Here is a 26,293-nt window from a genome sequence, read left to right on the forward strand (position 1 = left end):
CAGCGCCAAGAGTGCAAGCTGGGGGGTTGGGAGCCCCGCCTCCACCCCATGGTTGATTGGCTGTGGATGGTGATATATGAGTGGATGGAGGGGTCCCTAGCCAGAGATTCCGGAGGTCTAGGATTGGGGGGAAATGGATTTGGAGACTCGGGGATTTAGGGTGGGCTCTGTGATTCAGGTGGGGACGAGCCAGGGGTGCTACGAGGGGAGTGACAGGGCAGGCCATCTATGGGGAAGATGCCCCCGGTGCTTGATACCTGTGGCGTGTTCCCACTCCCTGCGCTCAGACCCGAGCCCTGGACAGCAGACTCATGGACGCCCTTGTCTCCGGCTGTTGCTTCTTAATGCCAGGTCGGTTAATAGCAAGGCCCCCCTCATATGTGATTTGATCACTGAGGAGGATGCGGGCCTGGCGTGTATTGCCTGGCTGGGCCCGGAAGGGGGGGTGCCCCTTTTGGAGATGTGCCTGGCCGAGTTTACGGTATGGCACCAGCCGAGACCTTGGGGCGGGGGAGGAGGGGTGGCTGTTGTCATCTGGGAGAGTCTGGTAGCCGTCAGGGGCCCTGCTCCAGAAGTGGCTGGTTGTGAGACCCTGTTTTTGAAGTTGAGTCCCGGAGAGCAGTTGGTGCTGCTGCTTTACCAGCCTCCCTGCTGCGTGGCAACCTCCCTGCCTGAGCTACTAGTGGCCATCTCAGGGTTGGCGGTGGAGTTCCCTGGGCTTACGGTTTTGGGGGACTTCAATCTGCCATCCCTGGGGCGGGCCTCAGAGGCGGCCCGGGAGTTCATGGCCACTGCGGTAGCCATGGGCTTGTCCCAGATTATTCAGGACCCGACTCGGGACAGTGGTCTCACCCCGGACGTGGTTTTCTTGTTGGAGCAGTGGCAATGTAATCTGAGGGGAGAGTTACATCTGTCCCATCTGTCATGGTCAGATCACACCCTGGTGACCTTGAGATTCTCTTACGCTGCCTTCCTCTGCAGGGAGGCAGGACCCATTTGGTTGGTCTGCCCCTGGCGACTAATGGACCCAACAGGGTTTCAGAGGGACCTGGGGATCATACCTGAGGAGCTGCTGCATGGTCCAGCGGAGGCCCTGGCTGCCGCCTGGAATAGGAGATCGGCTGGTTCCTTGGACAGGATCGAGAGTGTGACCTCTCTTGCCCCATCGAACCTGGCACCCCCCGTGGTTTACAGAGGAGCTGAGGGTTTTGAAGAGGATTAAGAGACATCTGGAGTGCCACTGGAGGAAAACAAGGCCCATGCCCGACCGAACACAGGCTACAGCCACTATTAAGGCCTACCTGGTGGCAGTAAGAGTGGCGAAACGTCAATATTTCTCTGCTCTTACAGCATCCGCAGAGTGCCGTTTAACATCACTAGACCCCTTTTGGGGAAGGTGGGGTCAGAAACCCACCTTCAGGGCCATGTGGAGGAATTTTCTGAGCACCTGCAGGATAAAATTGCTCGGATCCGTTCCAAGTTGAATTCCAAGCATGAGGCATGGTCTGTGGAGGTGCCTGGGGAACGTTCTTACCCGGTTATCTGGGAACAGTTTGACCCTGTTGGGTCCAAGGAAGTGGACAGGATGCTCTGAGCTGTAAATGCCACCACTTGTCAATTAGATGCATGCCCCTCCTGGCTGGTGAAGGCAGCCTGGGAGGTGACATGTGGTTGGGTCCAGGTGATGTTGAATTCATCCTTGGGGGAGGGAGTGTTCCCGGCTGCCTTTAAGGAGGCGCTGGTGCACCCCCTCCTCAAGAAGCCATTGCTGGACGCTACTGTACTGGACAACCTTCATCCAGTCGCCCACCTCCCCTTGTTAGGGAAGTGATTGAGAAAGTGGTGGCGTTGCAGCTCCAGAGAATCCTGGATGAAACGGATTATCTAGACCCCTTTCAGTCAGGTTTCAGGCCTGGATATGGGACGGAAACAGCCTTGGTCGCACTTATAGATGATCTCTGGCGGGAGCGGGATGGTGGCAGCGCATCCATCCTTGCTCTCCTTGATCTCTCAGTGGCTTTCGATACCATCGATCATGGTAACCTTTTGGATCAGCTCAGGGAGCTGGGGGTGGGTGGTGAGGTTTTGCACTGGTTCGCCTCCTTCCTCCAGGGACGGTCCCAGTTGGTGGTGATAGGAAGCGAGAGATCCGACCCACGGCCCCTCATCTGTGGGGTGCCACAGGGTTCGGTACTCTCTCTCTAATGTCTACATGAAGCCACTGGGTGAGATAATCTGTCACCATGGAATTGGGTATCATCAATACACTGATGATACAGATACATCTCTGTCCTGGGTGATATAAGTGATGTGTGACCATCCTCTTGTTGCCTGGGGGCTGTGGGGGTCTGGATGGGGAACAGGCTTCAGCTGAACCCTGGTAAGACGGAGTGGTTGTGGGTTAAAGGCTCCTCTGGATCTGGGAATGTATCATCTTTAGTTCTGGATGAGGTTGCACTGCCCCAGACAGAACCACTGCAGAATCTGGGGGTCCTCCTCGAAGAGCAGGTGGCGTGGCCAGGAGGGCCTTTGCTCAACTTTGTGTTGTGAGCCAGTTACACCCTTTCCTGGATCGAGAGGCCCTCTGAACAGTCGCTCACACCCTGGTCATCTCCCATATAGACTACTGCAATGCGCTCTACATGGGGCTACCCTTGAAGAGTATCCGGAAGCTACAGCTGGTCCAGAATGCGGCTGCGCAGACAATCTTGGGTGTCCCAAGGATGGTGCATGTAACACTCCTACTGCGAGAGCTGCATTGGGTCCCAGTTTGCTTCCAGGTCCAATTCAGGGTGTTGGTTATCACCCTTAAAGCCCTACATGGCATGGGGCCAGGCTACCTGAGGGACCATCTCATCCCCATTCCATCGACCCGTCCCACCTGGTCATGCAGAGAGGGCGTGTTACGGACCCCGTCCATAAGAGGATGCTGACTGGCAGGGTCCAGAATACAGATCTTCTCTGCTGTGGCTCCCGCCCTTTGGGACAGTTCCCCCAGAGGTGAGGCAGCCCCCACTTTCCTGACCTTCAGGAATAAGTTGAACAACGGGCTCTGCCATCTTGCTTGGGGCGAGGGGGGGAGTAGTCATTCTTGGGGATGGCTGGTGCCTTAAGGTGGTCCTTATACATGCACGAATTGAATCAGAACCTGGAACTGCCATCTTGATCCCATTTTATATTTATATTGTATTTTTATATTATATGTATTATATGCTGTTTTATGGTATTTTAGTTTTATTGTGAGTAGCCCAGAGTCCCTCTTCTGGGGAGATGGGCAGTGACGAAATTTGAAAAATTAAATAAACAAACTGAGGGCATTTGCTCATGATTTGGTGGTAATTTTGGAAGACCCTTTGGAAGGAGTAGAAGGATTAATGGAAAAATTAAAGGATTCTGGTACATTAGCTGGTTTTAAAATCAGTGGCCAAAAGACAAAGATGTTCACAAAAAATATGAAAATGGAAGACCAACCAGAATTGATGGAAAAAACTGGTTGTGAGATTGAGTCAAAAGTGAAACACTTGGGTATTATTATTATCACTAATATGAATTGTACATTACGTCAAAATAATCACGTTAAGGCATGGAATGAAATCAAGGATGTGTTAAGATGGAAAAAATTAGAATTGTCATTGCTGGGTAGAATTTCTGCAATTAAAATGAATGTATTACCTAGGATGGTGCTTCTGTTTCAAACAGTACCTGGATGTCAGCTGACCCTGGCCGTTTCCATGGTGGTGGTTCTTTTAAAAATGTCCCAGCCCATCCTAGAGCCCAAGAAGAGTTCCTGGTGGTCTCCCAACCCCATAAAGTCCCCACTGAGTAATTGAAGAAGAGATTCCAGCTTTCTCCCCCTCTTATTTTTTTGTCCAAGGAGATGGTAAAATTCCTGGACATAAAAGGTTTCATCCATCAAATGGGGTTTTTTAAAATTAATTTGTTTATTCAGTTACTTATTGTATAGGAAGGAATTCTGGGTTACAATAACGATCTGAATTAGAAAAATCCTGTCGATGTATGGCTCACTTAAAGGGAATCTCTTAGCGAGGGGGAACTTCCACCTAAACCTCAAAGAGGAGTGCTCCCTATATCTAGCAGTCAGGCAGCCCAGTTAATCAGTAAAAAACAAAAATAGATTGCACCCTTAAAAGGGACCGTGTCTAACACTATAGATCTGCCTTTCCCAGCTTGGTGCCCTGCAAAGCTTCAGAAACACTGTTCGAAAGCAGCTGACTGAGAAACACGGGGACAAGATTTGGGGCTGAAAGAAAAGTTATCCATCTTAAATGCGTATTTATAATTTAGAGTATAGCTAGTTTATCTTGGCCATCCCAGTTCCTCAGCCTAAATTCCCCTTTTTGTGACTGTGAGCATAAAATATTGGGAGGGAGAGAGGGAGGGGGCTGCAATCTCTTCTGCCTCTTGGAAAGGCCAAGTTACTTAAATGTAGTATTTTCTATCCCGCCTTTGTTTTTTTATAAGTAACTCGTGGGGAACATACCTAGTACTCCTTCCTCCTCCTATTTTCCCCACAACAACAATCCTGTGAGGTGGGTTGGGCTGAAAGAGGGGGACTGGCCCAAGGTCCAGCCAGCCTTCATGCCTAAGGTGGGACTAGAACTCTCATACCACACCTGATGGGCTCTTGGGCTGAGAGAGAGGGACTGGCCCAAGGTCACCCAGCCAGCTTTCATGCCTAAGGTGGGACTAGAACTCTCCCTCTCCTGGTTTATAGCCCGGTGCCATACCCACTGGACCACACTGGCTCTCAAGCTGGTATGTATGTATGTATGTAATATATATCTGCCTCCTGAAAAGCCAGTAGAGCAGTGGCAGTTTGCACCTGTTTTTGTGGAAGGTTCCAGAAGTGTGAGGTCACCACCAAGAAGGCCCTGCACGGTAGAAACAGCCATTGAGGAAGGGCCGCTTTCTCCTGGCTGAGCAGCAACTCCCAAACAGAAAACTAACTGATCTGTTTTGTATCAGTGTTTTTCCACCATGGCAACTTTAAGACATGTGGACTTGAACTCCCAGAATTCCCCAGCCAGCATGTTCTCTGGGGAATTCTGGCAGTTGAAATCCACGCATTTTAAAGTTGCCACGGGGGGAGATGGGTGGTGATGGAAATTTGAAATATAAATAAATAAATATAAAAACACTGGTTTCTAGGATGTGACTCCCTCTCCACGTCCCACACCCAATTCTTTCCAACTGAAGGTGGCCAGTTATGCCCCAGAGGGGCCTTTCCCAATCTGGTGTCTTCCAGATGTGTTGGAATTTGAAGTCCCAAACATCTGGAGGACCGCAGCTGGGGTACGGTTGCTGGAGGGAGTCTCCTCTCATTTGATTGACCTGCATAAATCCTGCTTTGCGGTCCAGTCCTTTAAACCTGGCGCTGCTCTAAATGCTTCTAATTATTTTTGGGTCTCAGAAAGAAAACTATTTTGGGTGGCTGCGTAAATAAAATTACATTCTATGTACAGCGGCCAACGTTGTCTCTTGCCTTCTGCTCATCTTGCTGCAAGGAGGTGGGCTAGCACTGACCAAGTGGAATCGTGGTGGGTTGTTTTTCCAATCAGGGGAGATGAGGGTTCGGTTGGACTTCTACTCCCATAATCCCTTGCCAGCTGGACTTGATGGGAGTTGTGGTCAAGCACAACTGGTTTTTTGCCCCAAATCAGATTAAAAAATCAGGCTGAGAACCAGCAAAACATCTGAGCCCACTGCTGCGCTTCCTCAAACTCAGGGGCGTACCCCCAATTTTCACACAGTGGCTTATAAACTGTTTGTGGGGCCCCGAGTAGGCCATTTCTTCCACCCCAGCTCCCCACGACAGTTAATTTGCTTTTAGCCCCCTTACCGACAAAGCATATTTGAGTTCTGCAGAAGCTTCACTGATCACGCGATGTGCCTTTTGATGCCTTCATTTTTTATCTGATTTGGGGCAAGATACAATCTTTGAAACGTCCATGTTTCTTGGAACTCCCAGTGATGGCGGGAGTCCCTCGACATCCAGAGATTGGGGGGAAGCCTGGAGGACAAGCCCGCCCAGCGTTTTTGAAGGGTTTCTTCTGAACTTCAGGAAAAGTTCCATGTTGGGTTAAAGCCCAGCTTTGGGGTTTTGCCGCTGGCTTGTTTGTGGCTTGGCAAATTGTACAAAGCCAACTCACAACCCCATGGTCAACAAACCACGATTAACGCAATGAAACTTAGAGAACGACGTTTCCTGCCAGTCTGAGGTGACAACAGCTGAGAATTATAGCCTCGGCTCTGAAACTGGGAAACTGCCGTCCAACACAGTCCCTTCTTCATGTGCGTAACGTGGCTCCACCTCCCAAATTCCCACTTGGGCACAATGAACGTGGGAAGAAGTGCCCCTGCGCTGAGCGGAGGTGGAGCTCCTGGGAAATACTAAAAGGCAAGGAAGATAATTAAACTAGTGCTTTGCACGCACCTGGGAGAGGAGGGGAGGTCTCTTCATTTCCGTGGCCAGGACTGCCCCCGGTTCGGGGAGAGCTGCCACCAAGCAGCGAATCGAGCCCTGAGCTGGCTCCGGGGCTGAAAGGGAGTCATTTTGCTACCGTCTCGCCTACCCTCTACCCTCTGCGGGAGGATGGCCGAAACCATCCCCGCAGCTCCCAGCAGATCCTTCCCGCCTCGTCCTCCCCACCGCCCTCCTTCCAGACCGATGGTACTCCGGTGCCCATCCTCCCCAGCCATCGAACCCTCTCCACGCTGTCCGGGGACCGTGAGGCGTCTGCTTCACCTGGGAGGATTGGGGTTGGGGGTCCCAGGAGGGTCCCCCCCGCATCCGAGGGACTCCAAGTCTGGGGAGAACAGGGGCCGATGGTCGCCGGTTCCCTCCCTCCGACTCTGGCTCTGGGAAGAGGGGAGGGGTCGCAAGGGGGCCGGAGGGATGGCTGGTAAAAGCGTCGGGGGCTCCGGGCCGACTCTGGTTCTGGCACCCTTGGCCACGGAGGCTCCCTGGGGGTCCTCTGGGCCAGCCCCCCCCCGCCCCCGTCCTCAGTCAGGCCCAGCAAAACCCAGCCGAAGAACTAACAAGCCCTCCTTGCAGCGGGCATCGACGGTTTCCCCTCGGCCCCCCGCCGCTCTTTTCGATTTCCTCCCTCCAGACGTCGCTGAGCCGCCCCCACCTGCTCCCCCCTCGGCACCTGCGCAGCTGTCCCGGCAGGATCTTCTGGATCCCGGAGGAATCCGGGGGCTTCTTTCGGATCCTTCCCATCGGCGCGCCCCAACCTCGTCTGCACGGACGACGCTGCGCTCCTCTTCCTCCCCGTCTGGCCTCGCAGGGGAGGGGAGCCTGGGCCGTCCGGGCGGCGCCTCCCTCCCCTCCCCTCCCGCCCCCGGGAGAGGCCGCGCCCGGCGGGGCCAGGGGCTCGGGGGGCCGGCAGTCGGGGCGGCCTCGGGGGCTGCAGCCTCCCGGGGCTCCCCTCGGCGCCCCCCGCCCCTTCTTCGCCCCGCGGAAAGGGCCCCTCCCCGGCCGGACCCGCTTCGCGGCGCCGCCGAGACCCCTTTTCTGCCTCGCAGGCGGAGCCCAACAGCAGCCCCGCGAGCCTTTCCGCAACTCTGGTCGCCCGTCCGCAGAGCGGCAGCTCCCAAAGACAGAAAGACACACACACACACACAGCGGAGCAGGACACTCTTCCCATGGGCAGAGGAACCCTCGACACGGATGCTTCGAAAGGGCGGGGCTGCCAGGAGGAGGCGGAGCCCGAGAGGAGGCCCGAAGCCTCTCCCCCGCCGGCCCCTCCTTGATCCCCCCGCCCACCCCGGCTCAGCGGGTCCCTCGGAGGGCGGCTCGGCGCCGGGTCCCCCGCGGGGAGAACTGAGGCCTGCTGGGCATGCGCGGCCTGCGGGCGGGGGGCGGGGCTGAGCGCGGCGGCGCCGGAGCCGGAGCCGGAGCCGGAGGGAGCCTCGCCCGGCCGGAGGGAGACGCGGCTGCCCGGCCCGGAGCGGCCCCGGAATGTAATCGGGCGGAGACGGGCCTCCCGGGGGCGGCGGGGGTCTCCTGCGGAAAAGGGAGGCTGGGACGGCGTGGGCGGCGCTGGGGTTGCCCCGGCCCAGCAGGGACCCCCTTTCCTGGCGCTTCGTCCTGAGAGAGAGGAGGGGGTTTCCTCGCGCTCGCGCCCGTGTTCAGCTCGGTCCGGTTTAGCTTCACGAGGCTGGGCGGAACCCCAGAAAACCGGCGCTTCCCCCGCTTGGGCCGGAGGGGATTGTGCTGGGGCAGCCCCTTGTTGAGGGATGTTTCTCCAAAGAGACGTTTGCAAGACGTTTTGGGGCGGTCGAAGGAGCCTTGGAGAGAAAAGGGGGGACGAGGGGAAAAGCGAATGGAGAGGTAAATGAGAGGAGGGAGAAAGAGGGAGGGGAGAAGGAAGAGGAAGAGGAGGGAGTCAGGTGGGTCGGTGGCCCTGACAGGACAGCCCCAGAGACCCCCAAACTGTGGCATTAAATGGAAGTGGAGGGGGAAATGGTGAAATCGGAGACTGGAGAAAAACCACGTTAATTATCTTTACATTTCATAAAACATGAAGGCCAGGTGGTAAAATTGGGAGCAGTCTTCAGCGCAGAAGTTAAGACATCCCTAAACCATGATTAGTTTAACCCTGATTTGTGGAGCTACCGCCCTTGGTGGAGTAATTTGGGTGGTTGGGTGGATGCAACGCATTAAGCCAAAGGAAGCTGCTTGACAACTGAGCCCAGAGTAGGACCATCTCCTGCAGTCTTTGGTCAGAGGATGGAATGAGCCTGCCTTTCAGAACATGGAGGGCTGAATTGACCCCAACACGAAGCTTTGCAGGCCTCCATGAATAGATTTACAGACTCCTAAACCGCAAGGAAACAACAGGAAGCCATTCTAGGACGAGGGCCACTTAGTCTGTGCTGACCCAAAGAGCTGTGCCCGCATATACCCGCGTAGAACGTACGATCTCCATGGATGGACCCACCTCACACATACAGGTCCTGTGCTGGTCTTTGCAGCGTGTCTCACAACCATCGGCATCACCTCCCACCTGAGTGAAAGGAAAAGGCCAAGATCCTCCCAGTTCAGGCAGGCCAGTGGGGAGCCGCAGGAACGCTGCCGGCCATCCCTCCCATCTTGCTAAGATACGGAGGGGAGATCCCATGTCAGACAGGGAGGGAGCATCCCAGCCTTGCTCTGATTCAGGTGGGGGTTAATCGAGGCTTTGGGGCACCCCCACAGCTCATGTAAGGTGACTCCTAGCTATTGTTTGGGGTATTTTTGGAGCTGAAGAATGAATCTTCTCCCCTTCTTGACTTCTTTTTCCTTCATCCGGCAGGTGCAGCCTGGAAAATCCTGTCCCTGGTTAGAAAGCCCTGTGAAGAAGCAGCCCCTGGAAACCATGCAGGGGGGGAAGCCCTTCGACCGAAGGTCCCCTCCAAGGAAGCAGGGGAAGCAGGGGGGACTCTCCACGTGCTCCGTGTGTGGGAAACCGTTTGCTCACTGGTCCCTCCTTTTGATCCACCGGAAGCTGCACACGGGGAATGCATCGCATCTGTGTGTGGAGTGTGGCAAATCCTTTCCTGGAGTCTGGGGCTTTGCCAAACATCTCAGGGGCCACCCCAGACTAAGGCCCTACAAATGTAGAGAGTGTGGAAATCGTTTTGCTAGAGGCTCGGACCTTGGAACCCATCAGAAAATCCACCAGGGAAGGAGACCTCAGGAATGGCGGAAGTGCCGGAAAAGGTTTCCTGAGAGAAGGTGTCTTTCTAGGCCTCCGAAGGGCCCCACTAAAGAGAAGCCCTGCAGATGTGGGCAGTGTGGGCTATGCTTTTCCCAAAAGTCCGAACTTCTTCAACATGTGCAGATCCACACTGGAGAGAAACCTTATAAATGTCTGGAACCTGGCAAATCATATAATCCAAAACCAATCCTTAAGGTCCATGAGAAAGGTCACACAGGAGGGAAACCTTACAAGTGCTGGCAATGTGGGAAGGGCTTTACTTGCAACTCAGAGCTTCAGATCCATGAGAGGATTCACACAGGAATAAAACCATATAAATGCTTTGAGTGTGGAAAAAGTTTCGCTCAAAGTTCATCTCTTTGGAGTCATGAGAAAACACACAGAGGGGAGAAAAACGAAAAGTGCCTAGAATGTGGGAAATGTTTTTCTGTCAAATCAAGCCTGCTGCGACATCAGAGAATTCATACCGGAGACAGACGCTATAAATGCCCAGAATGTGAGAAACAATTTGTGCAATCTTCTGAACTTCAGAGACACCAGATGTGGCACAAAGGAGAGAAACCCTATAAATGTGAGGAGTGTGGGAAATGCTTTTCCCGAAAAGAATGCCTTGGAAGTCATCAGTGTGTCCACACAGGCGAGAAACCATACAAGTGTGTGGAATGTGGGAAATATTTTGCTCGAAGGGCAGGACTTTGGAAACATCAAACAGTTCACACAGGGGAGAAGCCCTATCAGTGCATCGAGTGTGAAACATTTTTTCGTACGGCATCAGGCCTCAGATATCATGTGAAAGTTCACACAGGAGAAAAGAATTACAAATGTTTAGACTGTGGGAGAGCATTTTCTTGTCAATCAACCCTTAGAAATCACACCCGCCTAATGCATATTGGAGAGACGCCCCATAAATGCTTGCAGTGTGATAAATGTTTTTCCAGGAAAGAATCTCTTTTAAAGCATCAGAGAATTCATACTGGAGAAAAGCCTTACCAATGTCTGGAGTGTGGAAAATCCTTTCCTTACAAAGAATATCTTAGAAACCACGAGAGAATTCATACAGCAGAGAAACCTTATGAATGCGGGCAATGTGGGAAGGGCTTTATCCATAATTCTTCTCTTCGGGTCCATGAGAAAACACACAGAGGGGAAAAAGATGAAAAGTGCCTAGAATGTGGGAGATGTTTTTCCAGGAAATCAAACCTGGTACGACATCAGAAAATTCATACCGGAGAAAGACCCTATGAATGCCCAGAGTGTGAGAAACGATTTGTGGATTCTTCTGATCTTCGGAAACACCAGATGAGGCACAGAGGAGAGAAACCCTATACATGTGGGGAGTGTGGAAAATGTTTTTCCCAAAAACAACAACTTGGAACACATCAGAGAGTTCACACTGGAGACAGACCCTATGAATGCCCAGAATGTGAGAAACGATTTGCATATTTTTCTGCATTTCGGAGACACCAAAATGGGCACCGAGGAGAGAAGCCGTACAAATGTGGGGAGTGTGGGAAATGCTTTTCCCAAAAAGGCTGCCTTGGAAGTCATCAGAGTGTCCATACAGGAGTGAGGCCATACAAATGTGTAGAATGTGGGAAAAGTTTTTCTCGAAAGGCAGGACTTTGGAGACATGAGAAAACTCACACAGGGGAGAAGCCCTATCAATGCATCGAGTGTGGAACATCTTTTTGTACAAAATCAGGCCTGAGACGTCATGTGAATGTTCACACAGGGCAAAAGAATTACAAATGTTTAGACTGTGGGAGAACATTTGCTTATTCGTCAAACCTTAGAAATCACAGCCGCCTAATGCATATAGGAGAGACGCCCCATAAGTGCTTAGAGTGCAATAAATGTTTTTCCAGGAAAGAAACTCTTTTGAAGCATCAGAGAATTCATACCGGAGAAAAACCTTATCAGTGTCTGGAGTGTGGGAAATCCTTTCCTTACAACGAAGCTCTTAGAAACCACGAGAGAATTCACACAGGAGAGAAACCTTACAAATGTGGGCAATGTGGGAAGGGCTTTACTTGGAAATCAAAGCTTTTGTTACATGAGGAGATTCACACAGGATTAAAACCTTATCAATGCTCTGAGTGTGGAAGAAGTTTCGCTCAAAGTAAATATCTTTGGAGGCATAAGAAAATACACAAAGGGGAGAAAAATCAGTGCCTAGAATGTGGGAAATGTTTTTCCACCAAATCAAGCCTTGTGCGACATCAGAAAATTCACACCGGAGACAGACCCTATGAATGCCCAGAATGTGAGAAACGATTTGTGGAGTCTGCTGAACTTCGGAGACACCAGAAGGGGCACAGAGGAGAGAAGCCGTATAAATGTGGGGAGTGTGGGAAAAGTTTTAGCTCAGCAACGCTGCTTCGGAATCATCAGAGAATCCACACGGGGGAGAAACCATTCAAATGTGGGGAGTGTGGGAAATGCTTTTCCCAAAAGCAACACCTTCGAAGGCATCAGAGGGTCCATACAGGAGCGAAGCCATAGAGATAAGCAGAATGTGGGAAAGGTTTTTCTCGAAAGGCGGGACTTTGTGAACATCAGAAAACTCACACAGGGGAGAAGCTCTACCTGTGCCCCGAATGTGGAACATTTTTGTTGTACATCAGCCCTAAGAAGTCATGTGAAAGTTCACACAGGGGAAAAAATTACAAATGTTTAGACAGTGGGAGAGCATTTGTTTGTCCATCATCCCTTAAAAATCACAGCTGCCTAATGCATAAAGGAGAGACGCCCCATAAATGCTTGGAGTGTGATAAATGTATTTCCTGGAAAGATACTCTCGTGAGGCATCGGAGAATTCATATTGGAGAAAAACCTTGTCATGAAGCAGCCTTAGTCATTCACCAGAGAGTCTACACGGGACGAAAGAGTTCCGAGTGTGAGGACTGTGAGAAATGCTTTGTAGAGACAGCGGTCTTAGAGAAACATCAGAAAGTTTTAAAAGGGGGGAAAGTGCATAATGTTCGGAATGGGCAAAATTGTTGGAATGGCAGTTGGACCTCCAGAGTCACCAAGGAATCCACAGAAAGAGAGACCGCATGAACGTTTCCAATGCACACAAGGGGATCCATATCAGAGAGAAACCGCACAAGTGCTTGGAGTGTGGGAAATCACATGCTTCAAAGGCCAATCTTTTGTGTACATCTGCGAGGCCACACAGGAGAAAAATGTCATCAGTGTTTGCAGGATGCTCTTCAACATCTTCATAAATGGCCTAGATGAGGGAATTTGTAGATGACACAAAGCTGGGGGAACTTTCTAACACTTTGGAAGATAGACTCAAGATTCAGAAGGATCTTGTCCTGTTCAGACTATGAGGCGGCCGACAGAATTATTGTCCAACTCTTTAAAAAATTATTTACAACAGTGAAGTCCTGGTGAATAAATAAGGCAAAGCAGTTTCTATCAAGACCATTCAGGCAATGACGGCTGCGGGATCAGACTGACAGAACAGCAAGGCAGAATTCAGCTAACTCTCTGATAGAAGCTGTCAGGCCTGATGGAGCTAGAGTGCATGGCAAGGCAGAAGCTGGAGGCAAGGCTCTGTGAGCTGGCACGCAGATAGGACCAGGCTGACACGTGGAGGCTAGGCAAGGCTGGCCTGGAACCTCTGGGCAAGGCTTGGCTCTGGAGGCTAAGCTGGGCTGGACTGGAGAGTCTAGGCAAGGCTGCAGACTGGTAGCAAGACTCAACTGGAGGGTCTAGGCAAGGTTGAGAGCTCGGAACAAGACTGGACTGGACTGGATTGTCTAGGCAAGGCTTGAGTCTGGGAGCACACCTGGAATGTGCTGGAGCAATACAACGAGGCTTGTAGCTGGATGCGAGACTGTGCTCCGCAGGAACGACAGGGAGAGGCTTGCCTGGAATGGCTTGTGCAGCAGGCAGGCCTGTGGTGGCAGAAGATGCTGGCGCTGGTTCCACGCTGGCTACAGGCAAGGGTTCTGGCGCTGGTAAGGACTCTTCCGCAATAGTTGTGAGATCGAAGGATCGGTTGTCTCTGGCAGCTTGCTCAACACGCGCTTGCCTTTTAATGCATTCCTTTCTGCACCTTTTCTCTTCTGCAGCCAATCAGGCTGCCTTCTGATTTGCATGCATCTCTGCTCTCCTGTCTCGAGCACTGATTGGAGGATTCAAATCCCCCTCCGGAGTTTGTCCAATCCACGATTGCAAATTCTCCCGCTCTGCTGAGTCACTTCCTGGTTCAGCTTCTCCAAGTCCCTCTTGATAAGTTTCGTTTTCCCCTTCTGACTCTGGATAAGTTTCTTTTTCGGAGTCAGGAGTGGGCTCAGACTTCACAGATCTTAACAGACTTGAGCATTGGGCCCTATCCAACAAGATGAAGTTCAATGGTGAGAAATGTAAGGTCTTGATTTCCAATGAGGACATGGTGGACTGAACAGCTGTGCCCGCAGGCTCAGCTGGCAGAACTGACAACGTGGCAGTTTTTTTGGGCTCAGCCAGGTTTTTCCTGAAGCCCAGGAGTGTTTTTCTGAGAAAGGGAAACACCTGGAATCACTTCATCTGTCCCACGGATGGCTGCCTGCATCCAGAAGATTGCAGACAGTGTTTGCGCTTGACTGGTAAGAGCTAGCTGGGAGGCTGAGATATCACCATTTGCAAGCCACGCTGTAGCCTTAAAGGGACACTAAGACTGGCCACCCCATTTCTAATTCACCCAATTTGTATTTCTTTTAAGCACGCATACCCTAAGAAAGGCTTTCTACAGCAAGGAGAAGCGAGTTCTCTTGGTGCTTCTCATTATTTTTGGGATCAATTTTTTAAATAATTATTTTTAATTTTTGGACTTTGTTTTCCATCCAAATATTAAGGAGGATTGAGAGTAAATAATTGCCTCCCTGTTGTTATTTTTGTACTAAATTTGAATATATTAGCATTTTCCTACATGTTGAATTGGCCGTTTTGAACCTTCAGTTTTCTGCTTCTACATTCCCTGGGGAACTGTCTGCACATCTCACTTTTGCTTGTGTAAACACATTCCGGAATTCTTTTATATCTTCGACTTTCGCTGGTTAAGCTCCTAGGGGCGCCATAATCTACTGCATGAGACATGGAGGATTTTAAACAGACTTTCTTTGACTTCCAACAAGATTTGAAACAGATTCTTTCTGATTCCTGCCAAGTGTTTATGCAAGGCATTCAGAGATGGCAAATAGGTCTAAAATGTGTCATCTGGTTGGGGATGTTGTGGATGAAACTGAGGAATTTAATGGCAAGAGACATGCCTCTTCTACGAGTGAGAGCGGGGCTTCTGTTGAAATGCTGGATGAAGACTGGATAGTCGAGTTGAAGAAATTAAAGGGAGAGATCGAGTCGCGAGCCATAAGTGAAATTGATCTTCTGATGGAACGCCATGGAAAAGAAGGGGTCATTATGTATGGGAGGTCTCCTGAAGAGAAGTTGGAGTTTTTGAGGGGGACAGTTGGGCTGTTCGATTTTTTTAAAGAAAAAAGCTCTGTGCACATTGTGGGGATAAGTAATTGTTCTGGTTTATTTTGAAGTGGGATAAGGGTTTAAGAATATTTATCTGGATTGCTTTTAGGGTTTGGCTGATTTCGTTTATCTTTAACAATTTGGATTAAGATTATTAAGGTATAATATAAAAGAAAATAAATGTCTGTTTGGATGGTTTTGGGTTTAATATGATTAGGATTATTAAAATTGTATTATCAAGTACAATAGCAGACAATTTATGTTTTTTAGTTTGATATTTATTACAGTAGACAGAAATGTATGGAATAGTAGGAAGGAAATAAATGTTATATTTGGGGGGAAGTTGATTAGGAGGTGTGTGTGTGTGTATATATATACACATAGTGTGTGTCTGTGTATACACATATACACACACACATATATATACTCATATATACATGTACATATACATACATATATAATAGAATATATATATATATATATATATATATATATATATATATATATATTCTTTTAAAATAAGGTGTATTTAGTGATTTTTATAATGCGCCAATGGAATGATTTATAGATATAATGTGATTTTGGTTTAATATAGAGTAAGGGATTGATTATGGAATATTGTTGTATATCCTTGCTGTTAAAAGTCATTAAGTCACCTTTTTTTGTAATTTTGAAAAATTTTCTCTTGTGTTTCTACACTTTTTTAGTTTATTTTCTTTGTAGTTTTTGTTTTTCTGTAGCTTTTATCTTTGCTGGAAACTTAGTACAATTCCTATTTTTAAAAAAAGGTCCTACACTTGTTGTTGTTTATTCGTTTAGTCGCTTCCGACTCTTCGTGACTTCATGGACCAGCCCACGCCAGAGCTTCCTGTTGGTCGTCAACACCCCCAGCTCCCCCAGGGACGAGTCCGTCACCTCTAGAATATCATCCATCCATCTTGCCCTTGGTCGGCCCCTCTTCCTTTTGCCTTCCACTCTCCCTAGCATCAGCATCTTCTCCAGGGTGTCCTGTCTTCTCATTATGTGGCCAAAGTATTTCAGTTTTGCCTTTAATATCATTCCCTCAAGTGAGCAGTCTGGCTTTATTTCCTGGAGGATGGACTGGTTGGATCTTCTTGCAGTCCAAGGCACTCTCAGAATTTTCCTCCAACACCACAGTTCAAAAGCATCGATCTTCCTTCGCTCAGCCTTCCTTATGGTCCAGCTCTCGCAGCCATATGTTACTACAGGGAACACCATTGCTTTAACTATGCGGGCCTTTGTTGTCAGTGTGATGTCTCTGCTCTTAACTATTTTATCGAGATTTGTCATTGCTCTTCCAAGGATTAAGCGTCTTCTGATTTCCTGACTGCAGTCAGCATCTGCAGTAATCTTTGCACCTAGGAATACAAAGTCTTTCACTGCTTCTACATTTTCTCCCTCTATTTGCCAGTTATCAATCAAGCTGGTTGCCATAATCTTGGTTTTTTTGAGGTTTAGCTGCAAACCAGCTTTTGCACTTTCTTCTTTCACCTTCATCATAAGGCTCCTCAGTTCCTCTTCACTTTCAGCCATCAAAGTGGTATCATCTGCATATCTGAGATTGTTAATGTTTCTTCCAGAGATTTTAACTCCAGCCTTGGATTCCTCAAGGCCAGCTTGTCACATGATGTGTTCTGCGTACACGTTGAATAGGTAGGGTGAGAGTATACAGCCCTGCCGTACTCCTTTCCCAATCTTAAACCAGTCTGTTGTTCCGTGGTCTGTTCTTACTGTTGCTACTTGGTCGTTATACAGATTCTTCAGGAGGCATACAAGATGACTTGGTATCCCCATACCACTAAGAACTTGCCACAATTTGTTATGGTCCACACAGTCAAAGGCTTTAGAATAGTCAATAAAACAGAAATAGATGTTCTTCTGAAACTCCCTGGCTTTTTCCATTATCCAGCGGATATTGGCAATTTGGTCTCTAGTTCCTCTGCCTTTTCTAAACCCAGCTTGTACATCTGGCAATTCTCGCTCCATGAACTGCTGAAGTCTACCTTGCAGGATCTTGAGCATTACCTTACTGGCATGTGAAATGAGTGCCACTGTTCGATAGTTTGAACATTCTTTCGTGTTTCCCTTTTTTGGTATGGGGATATAAGTTGATTTTTTCCAGTCTGATGGCCATTCTTGTGTTTTCCAAATTTGCTGGCATATAGCATGCATTACCTTGACAGCATCATCTTGCAAGATTTTGAACAGTTCAGCTGGGATGCCGTCGTCTCCTGTTGCCTTGTTATTAGCAATGCTTCTTAAGGCCCACTCAACCTCACTCTTCAGGATGTCTGGCTCTAGCTCACCGACCACACCGTCAAAGCTATCCCCGATATTGTTATCTTTCCTATACAGGTTTTCTGTATATTCTTGCCACCTTTTCTTGATCTCTTCTTCTTCTGTTAGGTCCTTGCCATCTTTGTTTTTGATCATACCCATTTTTGCCTTAGGCAGGAAAAACAGTACAAGATAGGCAGTCCCTGGCTCAACAGTAGTGCCTATGAGAGGGATCTCGGTGTCCTGGTGGACCACCGCTTAAGCATGAGCCAGCAGTGGGCTGCAGCTGCCAAAAACGCCAATGCAGTCCTGGACTGCAGCCACAGAGGAATAATATTAAGATCACGGGAAGAGATAGTACTGCTCTATACGGCACTGGTGAGGCCCCAGTTGGAATACTGCAGCCAGTTCTGGCCACCACAAAGCAAAAAGATGCTGAGGCCCTAGAAAGAGTGCAGAGGAGAGCAGCAGAGATGACCAGGGGTCTGGAGGCTCGATCCTATGAAGAACGGCTAAAGGAACTGGGTGTGTTTGGCTTAACAAAGAGGCAACTGAGGGGAGACATGATGGCAGTCCAATACTTGAAAGGCTGCCACAGGGGAGAGGGCACTGATTTATTCTCCGTGGCACCTGAGGGTAGGACAAGAAGCGAGGGGGGGAAGCTCATCAGAGGGAGATCCAGCCTGGAAATAAGGAGGGATTTCCTGAGAGCGAGAACTCTTAAGCAGTGGAACAGCTGGCCTCCCGGAGTTGTGGGTGCTCCATCGCTGAAGGTTTTCAAGTAAAGATTGGACAACCATTTGTCCGAGATGGTATGAGGGGTTGATGACCTCTAAGGTCCCTTCCAACCCTATAATTCTGTGAACTTTTTATTTCTAAGAATTCCTGAACACTTCATTCTAGCTCTCGAGGTATTGAACAGAGATACAAGGCAGGGGGTGAGAATTGCTGGAGCGAAGGTGAAAAGAAATATATAAACTAAGGGCATTTGCTCATGATTTGGTGGTGATTTTGGAAAACCCCTTGGAAGGATTAGAAGGATTAATGGAAAAATTAAAGGATTCTGGTGCATTAGCTAGTTTTAAAATGAATGACCAAAAGACAAAGATGTTCACAAAAAATATGAAAATGGAAGACCAACCAGAATTGATGGAAAAAACTGGTTGTGAGATTGAGTCAAAAGTGAAACACTTCGGTATTATTATTATCACTAATATGAATTGTACATTACGTCAAAATAATTACGTTAAGGCATGGAATGAAATCAAGGATGTGTTAAGATGGAAAAAATTAGAATTGTCATTGCTGGGTAGAATTTCTGCGATAAAAATGTATTACCTAGGATGGTGTTTCTGTTTCAAACAATATCTGTCTTGACAGCTGATGCACCATTTAAGCAATGGGAGAAAGATGGGTCTCAGTTTCTATGGCAAGGGAAAATAGAGAGTTCCATTTAAAACTCTCTAAGTTCCTTTTAAAACTCTTGAAGATGCAAAGGAAAGAGGAGGATTAGGATTGCCTGACTTGAAATTGTACTTTGCAGCCGGCTTTTTGGTTCGGATGAAAGAGTTGGTGTTGCTGAGAAATAAGAGAATTTTAAAATGAGAAGGGCACAACCTGGTTTTCTATGGTACAGTAAAGTTAAGGGTAATGTAGACTTTAAAAATCATTATGTTTGAAGTGCCATATTGAGAATATGCAATAGATACAAACTCAGGCTGTGCCCCAAAACACCTTTGTGGGTCTCAGCACAAGAAGCGTTTTATAGAAAAGAAACAGGCAAAGAAATGGTTAACATAAGACTTGTTTGAACAAGAATATGGAGAATACAAGGTAAAGTCAAGGGATCTGGTTTTCAGTGGTGGCAACTGTTTGCACAAAAACACATTTGCAAGTCCACACAGGGGAACAGCCCTATCAATGTTTGCAGTGCAGAAAATGTTTTACACAAAAGTCTCCTCTTAATAAACCCAAGGGAGTTCATAATTGTGAAGCGGCGTGTTAAACGGTGAGAAAAGCATTTTCCTTGTGCATCATCTGAGACAACCAGAAAGAACACCTGTTTAGGTTCTTAAGATAATCCAAAAATGTTGGGGGTGGCGTGAAAGTTGCCTTGTGGTTTTTTGGCCGGTTTATGGATGTCAATTGACATTGGCCTTTTCCAGGGTTTTGTTTTTTTTTAATGTCCCAGCCCATCCTAGAGCCCAAGAAGTTCCTGGTGGTCTCCCAGCCCATTAAAGTCCCCACTGAAGAGATTTCAGGTTTCTCCCCCTTTTTTGTCCAAGGAGATGGTAAAATTCCTGGACATAAAAGGTTTAATCCATTAGATGGGGGTTTCCCCCCCCCCGTTAATTTGTTTATTTTGTTTCTTATTCTATGCGAAGGAATTCTGAATTACAGTAACTGGATCTGAATTAGAAAAATGCTGTCAATGTATGTAAAAGGAATCTCTTAGCAAGGGGGAACTTCCACAGATGAGCCCTCCGTATGTCTGGCCGTCAGGTTGGGCGGTGCAGCCCAGTGATGCAAACCGAAGGAAGGTGGGACTCGGCAGTGCAGTGACTCCCTGGGCAGTGTATCTGGCGGTGGAAACCCCAGAAGGAAAACGAACATTTATTTATTTAGTTATTCTTCAAATTTCTATCACCGCCCATCTCTCCCAAAAAGGGGATTCTGGGCGGTTATCTAGAAATTGCAGAGAAGGGACAAGCAGCTGTCAATAAAGAAAATTGTATTGCAATGCAAGGAAAAAGCTGCTGAGCAGAAGACCAAAAAGGAGGTTGCGCTAACCTCGCGGGGTGGGGGGTTCCACAGGCAGGAAGCCGCTGAGAAAGCCCTTTGGCGCTTCACCCCCAACCGCGATCCTCCTGGGAGCCAAGCGGGTCCCTCATGCCTTGATTTTGGTTAACTGGCACTTGGAGCAGCACGATTCCCATTTTCTTCAACTGAGTTTGTTCTCGGCTGCTCTTATTCCAACGATTGGTTGACCAGCGCCCAAATTCCAGCCCTCCTTTTCCAAAACTGCAAAGCTGCCCACCGAGTCCTCACCATTCCCCTTGCGACAGCCACGACCGTCTCCCGATCTTGGTTAGTCCTGTCTTGTTTCAAGCCGTCTTCAGGGTTAATTCCAGAGAGCGTTGCATTCCTAGAAGGGCCTCTTGGGGAGAAGCAGGCAGGCGCTTCCGGCCGGCCCTGGCTGCTCCTTCCCCCTCGTGCAGGCAAAGGAGGTTTTGCGTTTCTCGGGAAAACCAACCGGGTGAGGGGGCCGAAGGGGGGGAGAGAAAACCAGGGCAACGCTTTGCAGTCGTGCTGGGGCGCTGCGCCCCCAAATGGGATGCTGACTGGGAAATGCGAGCCAGGGGTCAGTCTGCTCCAGCCCAGATGGTTTCATGCAAACTTACCACTTTGAAGCACCGCTGTGTGGTCGGGGCAACCTGTGGCTCGCTTTCCAGTTTCCAGTGCAGGCAGCTTGTTTGTATCGGAGCCTTTTTCACCCACCCCTCCTTTCAGAGTAGCGCTTGAAGATTAGCAAAATTAGCAGGCCCTTCGCTGCTTGCGCTTACAAAGCCAAAGCTGTAGCATGAGAAGAAAAAGAACGGGGAGGGAGGAGGAAAAAAGCAAACTTAAGCACCCCAGGAAGAATTCATCCGTATGCGTTGCACAAAGGGGCTGGTGACAGGCAGCTCTGTGAGCAACATGCTTTCAAAACAGCTGTCACTGTTTTGTTTGTTGGGATTTGAACAGGCTGTCAAAGGGCTTTGAATCTGGCCTGGTTTTAAAGTGACATTCAAAACGGCTTTGAATCTGAGTTTTTAAGTTTCTCCAAAACCCTGTACTAAGTGGCCAAGCACCGTAGTATCTGAGCAGTGGCTGAAAATGGGTGGAAGTGAATCTATTTCCGCTGTGGGGTGTTAGCTGGTTGTGGGAAAAAGCGGGGAGCTGGGGTGTGAGGTTGCGTCTTGGGCTCCAGGAATGAGTTGGGTTTTTAAAAGTCCTCAACAAAGGAACACCCTCTGCTTTACTATGTGCCATCCTGGTCTCCCTGTTTTCTCAGGGAGAAAACTCTTCCACCTTAATTTCTCTTCCCACAGGGAGAACGTCTTCTCGGTCTGGATATATCCTTTTACTTCCCAAATATCTGGGTGCCTGGAGGTTATAACCAGCCAAAGCTGTGGCTCAATGTGAGAATGATTAAATAGCCCTATTTCTGGACAGAAAAAACATGGCAGCCCCAGGGAAGGGGAATCTTTCCCTCCCGGGTTTCCGACCTGAGGCTGGGCAGGAACAGAAAATAAAAATAGGAGGAGGAGACCTTGAAGCAGGAAGGAGCTCCGGAAGTTTGGTGCCAGCCAGCCAGGCTGAGGAGGGCATAGAGTTCTGGGGAAGATCAGGGGTCTCCAATTCCGAGGCCGAACGCCGGAGCTTCAGGCGGTTCCTCTACCAGGAAGCCGAGGGTCCACGTGAGGTCTGCCGCCACCTCTGGAAACTCTGCTGTCAGTGGCTGAAGCCGGAGAGACACAGCAAGGAGCAGATCCTGGAGATGCTGGTCCTGGAGCAGTTCCTGGCCATCCTGCCCCGGGAGATGGAGTGCTGGGTTCGGGAAGGTGATCCGGCCAACTGCCTGCAGGCTGTGGCTTTGGCCGAGGATTTTCCGGGCAAACGCCCAAAAAACGGGGGACGGGAAGAGCCAGTGAGCATGACACATCTTGGGGGTTCAGCAGGGTGCAATGTCTGAGTTGAGGCCATGCTGCAGACATGTTGCATTCCCAAAGTGGGGGGGGGCATGAGATGGGGGGCCTGGGGTCATTGACGCTTTAAGTCTGTGCAAGGATTGAGGGATCTGCCGAATGCAGAAACACTGGTGGGCTCCCTCTTTGTACCCCTGTAGTACTTCCCAAATGCAAGTAAATTATTTTTGGTCCCCTTCCCTACAGGAGCTGACGCTGGATCAGGCCACACAGACCCATTCAGTTCACCTCTCTGGGTGATCCAGTGGCCAAGTAGAGCCTTCAGGCAGCCGGTCAGCAAGGCCCAAAGGCTAATGGCTCTCGCCCACTGTCGCTCCCAGAGATGGCATGGAAGGCACGCAAACTGGGATTCAGGAGGTAGCAAACCAGCTGCAAAACCTGCAATTGCTGAATTTGCCTGGTGTTTTACAATTGTCCAAATTTGGTGGCTGTCCCCACATTTGGGGACTGCAGAGTCCATTGTTTAAGGCAGTGTTTCTCAATCTTGGCAGCTCTCAGATGCGTGGACTTCAACATGCTGGCTGGGGAATTCTGGGAGTTGAAGTCCACAGACCTGAAAGTTTCCAAGGTTGAGAAAGCCTGCTTTAAAGGTCTGTAGCACACCTATCTGGAATGAAAGCCTATTTCTTCTGCAGGGACCTTTGGATTGCTCCCAAAGCGAGTTTGAGCCAGTTCGGTGTAGTGGTTAAGGCCCTGGGCAAGAGACCCGGAGACCTGGGTTCTAGTCCTGTCTTAGGCATGGAAGCTGGCTAGCTAGAGAACCCCAGGTATAAACTTGGAGGAGGAAAGCAGCAGTTAACCAAACACGAATTTAGGTTGGAAAAACAAGAAGGTGTTGCAAAGAAACTTAAAGCCCGCACCCTGGAGAGAGAACAGCAACCTCATATAAGCCCCCAACGAATAGTCTTCAGGCTGCGTGTCTGAGGGGAGATTCTCTTTCAGAGGATGGTGACCTTTGCTGAGGTGGCGATGCATTTCACGGAGGAGGAGCGAGCCCTGCTGCACCCAAACCAAAAAAAGCTGTACCGGGAGGTCATGCTGGAGAACTACGAAGCAGTGGCTGCTCTGGGTAAGGAGCCCCTCGCCCACTCCTCGCCCTTCCCCGGTCTATCCCAGCTGGCCTTTCAGACAGTCCTCTTGTCCAGCCGTAGCTAGAGATGCTGGGAATTGAACTGGGATTTGGCGGACGCTCTCTTGTGATCCAGAAATATCCAGCTGTTTTTCTTGTTCCCCTAGAAACCCTTTTGATCCCCAAACCGGAGCTCATCTGCTGGTTGGAAAGGGAAGAACTAAGTGACCAATGCATCCGGGAGAAAGAGAAATCGGGTACGGTAGTTGTCGAGATGGGCTTGTACTGTTGGGCTGGCTGACCTCCTGGCCCGTTTCTGTCTGTTCAGATACAGGACTGCTATCCTGACCCGGCATCTCCATCAGCAATCAGACTACAAAGCTGGTCAGTTCCGGAACATTTCAGAGCATTTCTGGTTGAGGAAAATTATTGTGGTGGGCTTAGGTGACCCCCGGCCTTCCCTTTTCCTGCGTCCGGTTATTTTGTGCAGAAAGGAGACATGATGTTGGGAATAATTTAATTCCCCTCCACTTGGGTTCAGATTTTCCTTTTTTGCCCTTAATCTCACTTCCATCTGTACAGAAGACATTTATTTATTTATTTATTTATTTATTTATTTATTTATTCATTCATTCATTCATTCATTCATTCATTCATTCATTCATTCAATTTATATTGCTGCCCATCTCAAACTAGTGACTCAACCTAGTTTCTCTGCAAAACTCTAAAAAGCTTTGCACTTTCTCTTTATTTTGCACCTTGAAAAACATCCTTGAAATGGAAATATGTTGAGTAAGCCTGCCTGGAATGGCTGGCTGTGACATTCTGAGAATTTTACATCTTCAGAGTTGGCCACAGCGATTAAACAAACGTTTACTGGGTCAGGATTGTAGCAGTCCATTTATTGCTCGGAAATGTTCTTAGGTGCTCAGGAATCCCTTGGAATTGAGAGGAAACGGCTAATTCTGGCATTTCTCTTTATTGCAGGGTGGAAAAAGGAGGGCTTTTATGAGAGGGAGGCAACGAAGCCTCAAGATACAGAAGAGGACTTTGTGAAGGAAGATGGACCGAAGATACCAGTTGCAGAGGGAGCAGCGAAGTGGCAGGCTGAATTCCCTTGTCCTCAGGATGTGGAATTTCACAGAATCTCATCCCACCAGGAATGTTACAAAGGCAGGAGGAAGAACGAATGCAGAGTGTGTGGCCAGATCTTCACTCATCAGTCGAGCCTGGTGTCTCATCAGAGAATCCACACTGGGGAGAGACCCTATCAATGCGCAGAGTGTGGCAAGACCTTCAATCGAAGAACGAGGCTTACCTCACATCAGAGGCTGCACACGGGGGAGAAACTGTATAACTGTTCGGACTGCAGCAAGAGCTTTTGTGAAAGGTCAAGTCTTAATGCTCACCGGAGAATTCACACGGGAGAGAGACCTTACAAGTGCCTGAACTGCGGGAAAGCGTTCAGCCGTAGCTCCAACCTGATTGCTCACCAGAGAATTCATACAAGACCGAAGCCGTGTAGCTACTCAAAAGGCAACAGGTCTTTCTCTCTTCAGTCAAAGCTTAAGGGAAGGGATCTGGGCAGTTCCTCAAACTTTAGCAACAGCATCCGCAAGGAAAGATTTACCAAGCGCTCAGAAGTGGATACAGGAGAGGACACGTGCAAGTATTTTGGCTGCACAGAGACCTTCAGTGAAAGCTCTGGTCTTTTTACACACCAGAAGGTTAACTTAGAAAAGAAAACATTTGTTTTCTGTAGCAATGAGTTTTACGACGAATCCAACCACGTGACCCCTCAGGGTGTCCATGCAGGAGAAAAAGTTTACAAATGCTTGGTGTGTGAAAAAAGCTTCAGTCGAAACTGGAGCCTCTTAACACATCAAAGATACCACAAAGGGGAGAAACCGTATAAATGCTCAGATTGCAGCGACTGTTTTTGCGACAAATCCAGCCTAATCCGGCATCAGCGAATCCACACGGGAGAGAAACTCTATAAATGCTTCATTTGCGAGAAAAGCTTCAACCAGAGTACCAATCTATTCACCCACCAGAGGATTCACACGGGGGAAAAACCGTATAAGTGTTTTGAGTGCGGGAAAAGCTTTAACCAGAGTTCACACCTGATCCGGCATCAGAGACTCCACACGGGAGAGAAACCATACAAATGCTCTGAATGTGGGAAGAGTTTCACGCAGAGCCCAAACCTCATTAGGCACTGGAAAATCCACGCCAGGGAGAACCTGTAGCCATTTCGAAAGCTCGGCTGTTCAGATTTGCAAGAGCATGATGCCATGGAGCTAAAAAGGGAAAAGAAGGAACTTGCCTCATTGAAAGGTGGTGAATATAGTCTTACTGCAGAAGAATTTGACGCAAATGTAAGATCTTACTGACGGATAGTTTGGTATAGTGGTTAAGGCGTCAGGCTAGAAATCAGGACACCCTGAGTTCTAGTCCTGCCTTAGGCACAAAGCCAGCTGGGTGACCTCCGGCCAGTCCCTCCCTCTCAGCCCCAGCGAGGAGGAGGCAAGCACAAACCACTTCTGAAAATGTTGCCAAGAAAACTGCAGGGACTCGTCCTGGCAGTCTCCAGGAGTCAAGACTGACTCAAAGGCACCCCCAATATTTTTATTTTTATATACATACACATAATTTATTTATCATATTTTAATCACTGCCCATCTCCCCCACACACGGGATCCTGGGTGGTTCACAGTAAAAACAATTTAAAATTCAGTACAATTATAAATAATACCAATACTCAATAAATTCGTTGTTGTTTATTCGTTCAGTCGCTTCCGACTCTTCGTGACTTCATGGACCAGCCCACGCCAGAGTTTCCTGTCAGTCGTCAACACCCCCAGCTCCCCCAGGGACGGGTCCGTCACCTCTAGAATGTCATCCATCCACCTTGCCCTTGGTCGGCCCCTCTTCCTTTTTCCCTCCACTCTCCCTAGCATCGGCATCTTCTCCAGGGTGTCCTG

General features: G+C 48.9%; 2 protein-coding genes across 2 annotated transcripts; both read left to right on the forward strand.

The window, feature by feature from the left end:
• The first annotated feature begins 7,862 nt into the window (after positions 1-7,862).
• On the forward strand, positions 7,863-12,365 carry LOC134489810 (zinc finger protein 585A-like). Its single transcript, XM_063292677.1, has 2 exons — positions 7,863-8,024; positions 9,321-12,365. The coding sequence occupies exons 1-2, from the start codon at positions 7,863-7,865 to the stop codon at positions 12,225-12,227; spliced, it is 3,069 nt and encodes a 1,022-aa protein (XP_063148747.1). The 3' UTR covers positions 12,228-12,365.
• A 9,224-nt stretch (positions 12,366-21,589) lies between these two features.
• LOC134492091 (zinc finger protein 436-like) lies at positions 21,590-25,716 on the forward strand. Its single transcript, XM_063296233.1, has 4 exons — positions 21,590-22,182; positions 23,183-23,309; positions 23,477-23,566; positions 24,297-25,716. Exons 1-4 carry the CDS (start codon positions 21,715-21,717, stop codon positions 25,556-25,558), a joined length of 1,947 nt encoding a protein of 648 aa, XP_063152303.1. The 5' UTR covers positions 21,590-21,714; the 3' UTR covers positions 25,559-25,716.
• Positions 25,717-26,293: the final 577 nt, after the last annotated feature.

The sequence above is a fragment of the Candoia aspera genome, chromosome 2 (assembly GCF_035149785.1).
Source record: "Candoia aspera isolate rCanAsp1 chromosome 2, rCanAsp1.hap2, whole genome shotgun sequence".
NCBI lineage: Eukaryota > Metazoa > Chordata > Lepidosauria > Squamata > Boidae > Candoia > Candoia aspera.

Excerpts from the sequence above, each read along its gene's own strand:
- LOC134489810 (XM_063292677.1), top strand. The coding sequence starts at position 7,863 with ATGCGCGGCCTGCGGGCGGGGGGCGGGGCTGAGCGCGGCGGCGCCGGA. Across the intron at positions 8,025-9,320 it reads GCCTCCCGGGGGCGGCGGGG|GTGCAGCCTGGAAAATCCTG; the intron begins GTCTCCTGCGGA and ends TTCATCCGGCAG.
- LOC134492091 (XM_063296233.1), top strand. The coding sequence starts at position 21,715 with ATGGCAGCCCCAGGGAAGGGGAATCTTTCCCTCCCGGGTTTCCGACCT. Across the intron at positions 22,183-23,182 it reads ACGGGGGACGGGAAGAGCCA|AGGATGGTGACCTTTGCTGA; the intron begins GTGAGCATGACA and ends ATTCTCTTTCAG. Across the intron at positions 23,567-24,296 it reads CCGGGAGAAAGAGAAATCGG|GGTGGAAAAAGGAGGGCTTT; the intron begins GTACGGTAGTTG and ends TCTTTATTGCAG.